The sequence below is a fragment of the Arachis hypogaea genome, chromosome 1 (genome assembly GCF_003086295.3).
Source record: "Arachis hypogaea cultivar Tifrunner chromosome 1, arahy.Tifrunner.gnm2.J5K5, whole genome shotgun sequence".
Classification (NCBI taxonomy): domain Eukaryota; kingdom Viridiplantae; phylum Streptophyta; class Magnoliopsida; order Fabales; family Fabaceae; genus Arachis; species Arachis hypogaea.
This window is the reverse complement of record NC_092036.1, coordinates 18,143,883-18,156,246: the sequence shown is the minus strand read 5'-3', so window position 1 is coordinate 18,156,246 and position 12,364 is coordinate 18,143,883. Positions and strand designations below refer to the sequence as shown.

Below are 12,364 nucleotides of genomic sequence, written 5' to 3'. Positions count from 1 at the left end.
TCAATCAGTAATATAATATTTATATTCTCTTTTTACTATTTGCAAAATTTATTTTGACATTCATAATCAATAAATTTTGAGGACGAATTCTAAAATAAATGATATCTGTTTTCTAAATTAAAATCTTGATACAAATTTGGATAATATTTCACTTCAAAGTCGAAAAATCAAAATCTAACCGAAACATCTATATAATTATTCTCAATTTGTGAATTTGATCTATTAGGCTAGTTTTACTCACATATCGTCCGATTGGCAGTGAGTGACATTTATGATTTATAGTTCATGCAAAATATTTGTCTGAATAATAAATAACTTCAGTTCTATTCTCTTACAATAAGATATTAAGACATATGGGTACCGGAGAAAGACGAAAAAACAAAAAAAAAAAATTAGTGAATTCCCCCCCCCCCCCCCCCCCCCCCAAGAATGCCAGGACAAATTATATGCCTTTCGACCTTATTAAAATCTTGATATGTTAAGACGATATTTGTCCCCTACTCTGTCATGCCACTAGACCATGTATTACTTGCAGCCTTCTTAATTCATTATTCATTCCGTGGAACAATCATTTATTCTTTATTATATTATTACATTAATGAATCTGAAGTGGCACGCCAACTTGGTGGGCACTTCAAAAGTATGCAACCAATCATTTTTCCACCGTGAGTAAGACTCAATTATTTTTCAAGGCTCAAATCAAATAGTTGGAGACTCTGGGGTAGTTGATAAATCAACTATCACATGTACACCAGAAAATAAAAAATAGAAATAAAAAAATGAAAAAGAAAATGAAGAAAAATCAAAGCTGACGACTTGACCTCTTCTGAAGTCGTCTTCGCTAACACTATCCATAGTTCATAGTCACAGATGCCATGATTGTAGCTGAAATTGTTCATCACAGGCACCAATTTTCCATGGCAATTCATCATCAGTTTTACACAGTTCAACACTCTCTGCCTTTACTGCTATTACTTGTTATTCAGCTTTCATCACTTCAGTTCCACTCCCATGGGTATGATCTCCAAAACAAGTACTTCATCAATTGCGGATCGAGCAGCAATGCTAAGGACACCGAGAGTGGGAAAACTTACGTTGGGGATTCAAGCCAGGTCAGTTATAGCAAGGGAAGCAAAACAGAATCCAACCAATCATCAGTTCCTTCACCTATCTACCAATCCGCAAGAATCTTCCCAAGTCAATCTTTCTATGAGTTCCCAATTGACACCGCTGGTACCTACATAATACGCCTTCATTTCCTTGCTTTCACTTCGCCTAGTAACCTCTCTTCTGCAACGTTCAATGTCTCGGTTCCTAATTTCATGCTGCTGCAAAACTTCACGCCCAAGAACTATACAAAATCTCCTCTTGTTAAAGAGTATTACGTGAAGATATCTCTTGGTAAATTCAGATTCACTTTCGACCCTCTCCGTTTCTCGTTTGCCTTTGTGAATGCCATAGAAGTCTTCCTACTCCCCCGCTTCTTAATCGCTAATAGCGTCACAGGTTTTGATCCACAACCTGCCATTGGACAAAATAGTTTGTCCACCTACAGTGGGGTACTCACGCGAGCGTTGGAGACCAAACACAGGCTCAATGTTGGTGGCAATAATATCACAAGTAGCGCAGATCTCTTATGGAGAACCTGGTTTTTAGATGATACTTACCTTATTGATGGTCAAAATGCCAAGAGTTCCCAATATTCTGGTAGCATTCCACTCACGGCAGGTCCTGATGATGATGGTCCAAACGCTAATAGCTATACTGCGCCAGAAAATGATGTTTACGGAACAGCTAGATGGATTAATGTTACCTCTGAAAACATAACCTGGAGTCTTCCTGTGGACAAGAATGTAAACCACCTAATTCGGCTTCACTTCTGTGACATTTGGTCTATACAGGCTGACCTTACGATATTTGGCATGTACATTTATGACCAGTTTGCTTTGCTCATTGGTGACGACAGAAATGTGTCTAACAAATTGCCGGCGCCTTATTATTATGATTTAATGGTCCAGTCTGATAACTCTGGTTTTTTCCGGATCACTGTCAAGCCTAATAGTTCTGCTAAGGTTCTTAGAGCTTTTTTGAATGGTCTAGAAATAATGCAAATGGTTGATTCATCAGATTTGAGTTACTTGGAAGACCATTCCAATGGAAACACTAGTGTTCTTCCAGTGGTGCTGGGTTCAGTACTTGGAGGTTTGGTCCTGGTTGCATTGGTTGTTATTGTGTTAGTTTGGCGTCTTAAGACCAACAAACAAAAGCCGGTGGAGGGTTCAGATTGGTTGCCAATTCCTGCCACGGCAGGAGGAAGTTCTCACAGCAGAACAAGCCGGTTGACTGATGGAACCATTCAAGGCTCTCCACTTCGCAACATTAATCTCGGACTGAAGGTTCCTCTGCAGGATCTTCAATTGGCAACCAAGAACTTCGACGAGAAGCAGATAATTGGCAAGGGCGGTTTTGGAAATGTCTACAAGGGAGTTCTCAAGAACGGCATGAAAGTAGCAGTTAAGAGGAGTGAGCCAGGGTCCGGTCAGGGCCTTCCGGAGTTCCAGACTGAGATCATGGTTTTGTCCAAAATTCGCCACAGGCACCTCGTTTCCTTGATCGGCTACTGCGACGAAAGGTACGAGATGATACTGGTTTACGAGTACATGGACAAAGGGACATTGAGGGACCATTTGTACAATACAAAACTGCCAAGCTTGACTTGGAAGCAAAGGCTTGAAATTTGCATTGGAGCCGCAAGAGGCCTTCAGTACCTTCACAAAGGCGCGTCCGGGGGAATCATTCACCGGGATGTTAAATCCACCAACATTCTCCTTGATGAGAATCTTGTGGCTAAAGTTGCTGATTTCGGCCTTTCGAGAACAGGTCCTCTTGACCAGCATTCCTATGTCAGCACAGGTGTTAAAGGAACTTTTGGTTATCTTGATCCGGAGTATTTCAGGTCGCAGCAGCTGACAGAAAAATCTGATGTCTATTCATTTGGTGTAGTTCTTCTGGAAGTGTTATGTGCCAGGCCGGCTATCGAACCTTCGCTCCCAAGGGAGCAAGTGAACTTGGCTGAGTGGGGAATCCTCTGCAAAAACAAAGGGATTCTAGAAGACATCATTGATCCCACCATCAAAGGCCAATTAGATCAAAACTCGTTCAGGAAGTTTAGCGAGACAATAGAAAAATGCTTGCAAGAAGATGGTTCTGATAGGCCAACCATGGGTGATGTGTTGTGGGACTTGGAGTATGCACTGCAGCTTCAGCGTGGCGCAATACACAGAGAGCCGCATGAGGATAGTTCTAGCAGTGCTTCTGGATCGCTTCAGTTGCCCAATGTTAGGCGTCTTCCTTCGCTGTCCACCTTGAGCGAAGTGGATGACATGTCCATTGCAATGGGTGATCGGTCTGATACAGCAGACGATTCAGTTTTTTCTCAGTTGAAAATCGATGAAGCTAGATAAATTTCAAGCTCTTCGTCACGCATTACCATAGTTTTAAAATGTATGAAGTAGAGTTGACTGCATTTTGGACTGCTTCAGTTGCTACTTCATTCTTGTTTTCATGTGTTCTGCATTTCCCCTGTAGTCTATTCTAGCTGAAATAAATTTCTCCAAGCAATTGTAAAAGATCAATGACTTCATTTATATCTGATGTTTGTACTGAATTGTCTATAAATTAGATCCATATTGTTAAATATACATGCTTCAATTTTCTTCACCTTGTTTTGGCATCAGTGGCATTCAATCAGTTTGTAACAGGGAGAGAAGAGTGCCATTGTTGGTCTTGCAGCTACTGAGGAAATTTCCGTCTGTTGTGTGTAACTGTTACCTGAGTGCCAAAGTGACGAATACAAACCAGTCAAATTCATTGAGCACTAACAAGGTATTTGTTTATCAGTTTTTGTATAAATTAGAAATAACGGTTTGCCAAAGATACCATAGATTTCTACCTCAATCTCTTACACTTGAAGCAGTTATATACAATATGTCTATTTAGTTGATGAATGCTGCAATGGATCCTGTGCCCATAGGCCATATCTATAACACTAGTCAAGTGCTTAACATTAGACCAAACGTTGTAATAATTAGGAAAAACTCTTTTTCCATTTAAATGTATCACTATAATTGTTGATGACTTTGCCAAGGTAAGATGTTATGTTAGCCCACTGAACATATATAATTCAATTATTGAAATTGTTTCCTACAAGGATTATTGAAATTGTGATAGAAACCGCTGACTTATCAATGTAGATAGTTGAATTGTTGTTAATTAGTTATACCTGTGCTGTTACTAGACTAGCCAGTACATGATTCAAGTTTCAACCAATGGAGGCATAGTAACACTAACACGGTCACAAGACTATCGAGCCCAGTTATACAGACTCAACAGAGCAGCCTCAAGCCCTCAACTACAAATAGTTACTTGTTAGCTTTCTCTTGTTTTGTTTCTAAAGGAAGTCTGTTTGTTAAGTTGGTTAAGTTTTGCTTAGCTGGCACATATCAGTCTGGTTAGTTTGTAACATAAGTTAGAACTGCTGAACTGTAATTGTACTTCTCTTCAGAATGACTTCTTCTATTCATTCTCCACACTTGTCTATGTTTTCACCTTCATTCATGTTGGGTTTTTGGGCTCTCTTCCTATGTGGAGAAAAAAAAGCCCAAATGCTAGTATCCAAACTCATGAATAGTTGAAGTGGCTGAGGTGAGTTAAGGTTGAGTGAGAGAGGTCTCAATTGAAAGGGGAAGGAACACCAAACACTAGAGAGAAAAGAAGAAAGAAAGTTATTTTCGCACATACACAAAGCTGTCTCTGTAAATTGGTCACTGCAGATTCGTTAACCGTTGGATCAAGCTCAAATTTGGACATTGTGTTCTACAATTGGGTTCTTTGATTTCACCGTTTGGATCTTCAATTCGACACTGTAGCTGGAGATATTGGCCACGCACAGTAGCTCTGTTTTTGTGGTATTTTCATCTTCTTATTCTTGTTTTGAAAGCTTTGAAGCTTGGGTTGTTTGGCTTGTTGTATGCATGTTTTGTGCAGTAATTTGTGACTCTCTTGTACTCTATTTTTCATCATAGTGAAACTATATCCTGGTCTTGGTGACTCGTGGTTTTTACTTCTCTCATTGAGGACGTTAAAAATCTTGGTGTATTAGCTTGTTTCTAATTTATGATTTATGTGATTTTTCCGCTGCTATTAGGTATTATTGTGCTGGTGTTAATATTTGTTGTGAGTAGATATTGTTGCTTCTCAAATTTTTCCAAGTAAGGAATTGTGTTTTATTCCTATCAATTATTCTTACTGTCATTTCTGCTAGAAGCTCAAGAAGCTTCTTCCTTTTGCTACTGCTGTAAAGTGAGATCACTTGGGTTTCATTTCTACGGATCGATATTCAAATTCGTGCAGATACTGTCCTGTTGTTTCACCATATTGAAGCAACCATATTTGTTGGTCATTTATATTGCATCGTCGGTGTAGACATTGTTCGTTGTTCATTATTAGTTTCCATACTCCCCTTGTCACTTACTTGGACAAGAATCTTCTCCCTTCAAGTTCTGTTTGCAACCAGTGACTTCACAGAACAGAGAAGATCGCGGGCAATTAGAGTGGCAGCGGAAAATAGTTACAGCTTAGTTTTAGCTCTGTAGTTAACTTTTTGCAGTTTTGAAATATTGCTTATAGATTTCATGAACCAGATCAAAATGTCAATGCTGTGTTTGTTCAACTACCTATCTATTCAAAAGCTAGATTTAGCTGGTTTATGGATTCTAAATATAATTTAAACAAAAACAAAACATACCTATATTTTCAATCACTGATTGGTTTATTGGCCAATTATCATACTCCGAGTTTGCAGTCATATTAAATTTATTGCCCCTTTAGTTTGACCAATTTGAGCATAGTATAATTAATATGCCTCCCATACGAATCAATGTCAGTTATTCCCTCTATCACTGTATTCAACTATCTCACTAGAAATCCAACATTTCTTCTCTGCAATTGAACATAATCAAGTGGACTATTACGAACTATACTAGAAATCCAACATTTCTTTCTATGTACTCTTTAGACACCAAAAGGTTGCTCAAAATTTCAAGTATGTTACACTTGAAAGTTTTGATTGTAAATAAAATCCGTGAATCTTTTCTGGGAATAGATAAACTAGAGAAAGTGTTTTGACTTAGCACCTCAAGCGTGGACCTGATTATTGACTTGCAAAACCGAAGGTTGGCTCTCCCAAGAGCTAGTCAACTACCTTGTCCTATTTTGGTAACCAACTACCGGTGTTGTAACCTTTTTTCTTCTAAAGAACATGAAGTTGGTCACGGCAGTCACAATTAATTCATATACCCTAAAGTTTTTAAGTTGAAAATTCAATATTGAATTTTGAGTTTGGCACTTGGCGCTTTGCCTCCATGCTCATTTGACTTGCAACAAAAAGCTCTTAATTGACCCATTTACGTACTAAATTTTTACCTCATTACTACAAAAAAGTTAAGGTTCAACCACTTTCTAGAGGCATGGATTAAAGAATAAAATTACTTTTAAATGGCGCAAAAACCATTTCAGATCCCCCCAAAAAAAAAATCTTATTTAGATCAAGCATTTATCATTAGGCCAAAAGTTATAGTTCTTGACAAAGATACAACTTTAGTTCCTGAGAATCATATCCATAGGTCACATACACCTATTGCATAGGCCATGAGCTGTGATGTTAAGCTCATCTAATTTTAAAAGTGAGGCTAGTTAAACAAATGGTCTCTTTTACTGTGCCTAAAGTTCACTTGTATGATACAAAAATAAAAAGATGAATTCAACCTTATTCCAACACTACTTTTAGGCAAATTCAGTAAAAGTTCTATCGGCTCCAACAAATTTTTCTAAATTAATACCCACACTTTTTCATTATTGCACCTAATTCAAAAGATTACAAAGTTTGATATTGTGATCACTATAGTTACTGCTACTAGAATCTGGTTCATAAGGCAAATCTAGGGAGAGTTCAGATTTCGGAATTTTCACACCATCGTGATCATTGAAATTGACACTTTATCTTTCAACTGACAATATAATTAACAATGAAATTTAAACTAATCATGTCAACTAAAAATCCAATTTCACAGAGAAAAAAAGAAAACAGAAGAACAATAAACTTGAGAACTGAGGGCTTCAACTCTATCAACAAACTCACTTCTTTTATAGGCTATAAACTGCTACAACGGATAATTAATCATAATTTCCCAAGCTTACAGTATTTATACAATGTGGCAAGTTTCAACTTTTAAACACACTATAGTTCTTCTAAAAAATCAACACCTAAAGTCCTTATATATAAACACAGAAGCTTACACTTCCCACATATATAATAATTCATGTACAAAGTTGTCTATTGCATCAAATACAATAAAACACAAACTAAAGATAAAAAAGAAGCCAATAACAGTGTCATTAACTAAAACACTTTTGTGTTAGTGACCTGAACCTCTTCTGCTTGGCCCTGAGGACATGGTGTGGTATTGACCTTCAATCAAAACGCGGTTGCTCGAATCATCATCCACATTTTGAACCTTCTCCTTGATCACTGAATTGACCTTCTTCTCTATCTTACTGGTAGTAGCTGGTGGTGGAGATGGAAGAGTTCTAGAAGATACAAGCCTTGGCCTTGTGACACTTACCACAAGAACCATGAGGACCATTAGAAGTAACACTTTGGTCCTCATTATTATTATTATTCTAACTTGATTTGGGAGAATAATAGTTTTATTTTATGTGTATTTTCAAGCTAAGGCTCTTACACCCTGATAAAAGGGTGGAGCTTAGAGTTTTGGTTTGGCATCTCCACAATGAGGCAAAGCTAAGTGAGGAGCCTCTTTAACATATTAACGAGAAGCATGGAAGGACAAAATGAACGGTTAAGGGCTTTTGTGTGGGAGTGGGACCCACTAAAGGGAGTGGTTGACTGCCGCAGTTTATTCCAATTCTGTTTAAGAGATTACTATAGTAATTAAAAATGTTCGTCTAATTTATTAAAAAAATTTTAAAATTAATATTTAATTTTAAAAATATAAAAATAAATAATTATTAAATATTTAAATTTTATTATAAAAAATAAATTAGATAAAATTTAGATACCAAATTATAGGCGCAAAAAATTTACCTTATGTTTAATTAGTTTGTGTTTTTTACTTTTTATTATCATTTTTATTTTTATTTTTGACATTTCTTATTTCCGAAAATTTTTAAAGAGAAAATAAAATTAAAATATAAAAAAAATTAAAAAATAAAATTATATTATTCTTTCTTTTTCTATATGAAATTCTTAAAATAAAATACTAGAAATAAATACAAACATTTCTTAAACTAAATTAGGCCTTTACATCTCCCTAAATACATATAACGGGTCATAGAAATTATACAGAATTTATAATGAATGCTAAAAGTCTAACACATCTTTTATCCTGCTTGAAACTATATAAACAAATTTGCAAGAAACTCAAGGTTTTTTTTGTTACATAAATAAAATAAATAAAAATCCAAAATATTAATTTAGAAGAAATATTATATTAATTTTAATATTTTTTTATATAAAAATAACCTAAATACAAAATTAAAAATAATGTAAGAATTCAATTAAAAAAAATAAAAATATATAAACCTAATTAAAAATTTGATAAAACTATAGAAGCTAATAAAATAATTAAACCTATAATAATCAGACGCAGTCATCACTAACATGCAAGTTTCTATATGTTATTTTTTTTATAATATCTCCTAATTCAATAAATTAAAAATTAATTTATCATAAAATTAAATTTCATTCAAAAATTTATTATTAATCAATAAATTATTATATATATATATAATTTAAATTTTTAATATTTATTTAAATAAATTAATAAATTAACTACTAAACCAACCTAAATTATTATTCTTTCCTATATGTGTTTGTCCAAAATTTGACTTTGATATATATGGTGAGTGACTTTAGAAATAAAAATCAACAATTTCGTATCCAATCGCTCCAAAGTTTCTGGTGCATAATATTTAGTGTGGAAAAGGGAGTAGCAGATGCTAAGTGGAGGTGGAATCTATTAATCTAGACACGCTAGGGAGATTAGATTAGCTAGCCTCAGCGAAGTCTTTGGACTTGGTTTCTTCACATCCTCTCAATTTGCACTTAAAAGGAAAGATTACAAAGATTCTCAATTCAGTCAATTGTAATTATTTGAATGGTTACCGAAAATTTCGTTATAATTTAATTAGCTAAATGATACCATAATTCACTTACTTACATTTAAATATATGCTATAATTAATTTCGAAAAAGTTTTGCATTCATATATTTTTTACATAGTTGTTAACCAAGTAAATTCTTCCACATGCGCGTCTCTCATCCTTCACTCGTTTGTCATACACGCGCTACATATAATGTGTTATAACCTAAAACTTTACTCAACGTAAACCTTCTTCTTCTTCTCTACTCACGTTCTTCCTTACTGATCTGCATTGCCTTCGTCGTTCTCCTTTGGTCGCGTTCATTTTCTCGTTTTCTTATTTCGATCTGGTTACGTTACATTTATCTTCTTCCTATTCTTCTTCGTTTTCTTCTTCGATCTGCACTCTGAATCAAAACAATAAATGACTCAACTTCAAATCAGGAGAGCGATTTGGATTACTCTTCTGAAACGAATCAAATTGACAAAGTTTGGATTATTCATTTTTTAATCGAATTGAATGGAATGCAATTACTAATTTGAATTGAATTAAATGGACGGAGGTGTACTGAATTGAATTGATAATATGTAAATTGTAGGCAGAGTTATTTGAATTTGATTTTATATAATGTATTATATTTCGTTTACTCAGTACTATACAATTGTTTTACCATGAGTACTGTGTTCGGTTCATTCTGCAGAAAGCTGTTTGAATTTGATTTTATATAATGGATTATGTTTCGTTCACTCAGTACTATACAATTGTATTGTGTTCGGTTCACCATGAGTACTGTGTTCGGTTCATCATGAGTACTGTGTTCGGTTCACCATGAGTATTGTGTTTGGTTCATTCTGCACTATTCAAAACTCTTCTTCCTCACATTCTACTACTTCTTCACCAGAGAGAGAAGGAGGAAAAGACAAAAAAAATACAGCAGCATCAACAACAAAAGAATGACGATAGGATTTCAGGGTTTAGGGTTTATGGGTTTAGGGTTCAGTATACAGGGATTCAGTGAGTTTCAAATTTTCGGTTCGCCCCGTGTATTAATTTTGGTTCACCGTGTTCATGGTTGGGGGTTTAGGGTTTAGGGGTCTAGGATTTAGGGTTCAGGGTTTTAGGGGTTTAGGGTTTACGATAGGATTCAGGGTTCGTTCACTCAATACTATACAATTGTATTGTGTTCGATTCACCATGAGTAATATGTTCGGTTCTCTATAAGTATTGTGTTTCGTTCACCATGAGTACTGTGTTTGGTTAACCATGAGTACTGTGTTCGGTTCATTCTGCACTATTTAAAACTCTTCTTTCTCACCTTTTACTGCTTCTTCACCAGAGAGAGAAGGAGAAAAAGACAAAAAAATACAGCAGCAACAACAATAAAAGAGTGACGATAAGGAGAAAACATGTGAAGAAGGAACGCGAAAAAGGAGGAGAAGGAGGAGAAGGAGGAACACTAAGAAGAAGGTGAAGAAGAAGAAGACGCTCTGTCCGTAAACAAGCGTGCGAAGAAGAAGAAGAAGTGCGGGAGAAGAAGAAGAAGCATGGGGAGAAGAAGCGTTGGGCAAGAGCGATTTCGTGTGTGTTTGCCGTGTGTATTTCATGTTTCATTTAATAGTATTAGATTTTTTTGGTGTTGGACCAACTTGGGTACATGGTTACATGGATGTGTAGTATCCCCCAACCAATTTAGATTGATCTAATAATTAACTTATTAGTTAACTTAAATATATGTCAGATGTTCGAATTATATCTAATTTATGTAGCAACTTATTAGGCAGTGTCAAGCCTTTAAATAAAATTTTGATCCACAATGAATTAGTCATTGATCTACCAAATTTAAGGAATACGGTAAAAACAAAAAAATATAAATACTAATTTTTTATTCATAATTATACTTTTAATTTTATCAATTAATGACTTATTATTATTATTATTGTTGTTGTTGTTGTGTAACACTCTACACATAATAATTTAAAAAAGTTATAGAAAGTAGAAAAGGTATTGGAAATTTTAATAAATCAACAAAGATAATAACCGTATAAAAATTAGGTTTAATTTGTATCATGTTTTAAGCTAGAACATCTATCAATTGGAACAAGTCGCTTCCATGAAAGAGCATTTGTTCCTTGTTTTTTTATTAGTATTCTGATTCCTGCGTCTAAGTCAATTAAAATTTAAATGTTAATTTGTGTAAGATAATCAGATAATAATGGTTTTGAAGCCCACATATAGCAGTGAGCTCAATTTTCTCGTAAAAAAAAAATAAGAATAACATCTCAAATTAATTTTAAAAAGAATATTTTGCTAGATAATTTAATTTTTATTTTATTAGATATATCAATTTTCATGTCAAATTTTAATAAAAAATTAAAAAATAGTTATTATTATTATTTAATATAAGATTTAATAGTTGCTAAAGATTTTTAAAATGATCATATCAGTCTCTTTATATAAACGAACAATCTAATGTGAAAACTAATTTGTTTAATAAAATAAAAGTTCAAAGTCTATTTTGATAATTAAAAAATTTACCAAAAACTAAAGTGTTTGAATAAAAACTTTCTTTTAGGGATTTTTTTAGGGACTAATATAAAGTATTACTCGAAAAATAAATTATAAGATCCCACTAAAATTATTAAGATTAGTCCCTGCATTAAAAAGTTGTAAGGGTTTGTTTATTCATTTCTAGAATATGCTTGACTATTCTAAAATCTGAGCTATTTGGTTCCTAATTGTACCGAGAAACATAATGATATGTGATAAATTCTATTTATTGTTATAAATTGTATTGAAAGATATGGAGTTATCAACTAAATTACATAATTTTGATTTAATTCAGAGTTTTTTAATTATTGTTCTCAATGAATTCATAAGTGAAAATATATTTTTTATCTTTTTAATTATTGATTTTTTTAATTCATTTTTTATGTCATTCGATGACGTGATCAATTTTATTTAAGTGTTTTAGAGTTAAAGTATTTCAATAGTTTTAGAGTGAATTTGGAAAGCAATTTGGAGTGGAGCTTGCTGAAGTTTTCGTGTGGGCGAGCATTCTTCGGATAGGCGAATTTCTTGCATGGGAGAGCTTCTCTCGCGTTTGTTAATTTCTCGAGTGAGCAGTATTCTCTCGTGTGCCCGAA

General features: G+C 34.2%; 1 protein-coding gene across 1 annotated transcript; it reads left to right on the top strand.

The window, feature by feature from the left end:
- The first annotated feature begins 615 nt into the window (after positions 1–615).
- LOC112799796 (probable receptor-like protein kinase At2g23200) lies at positions 616–3,720 on the top strand. Its single transcript, XM_025841816.3, has one exon. It carries the CDS (start codon positions 876–878, stop codon positions 3,462–3,464), a length of 2,589 nt encoding a protein of 862 aa, XP_025697601.1. The 5' UTR covers positions 616–875; the 3' UTR covers positions 3,465–3,720.
- Positions 3,721–12,364: the final 8,644 nt, after the last annotated feature.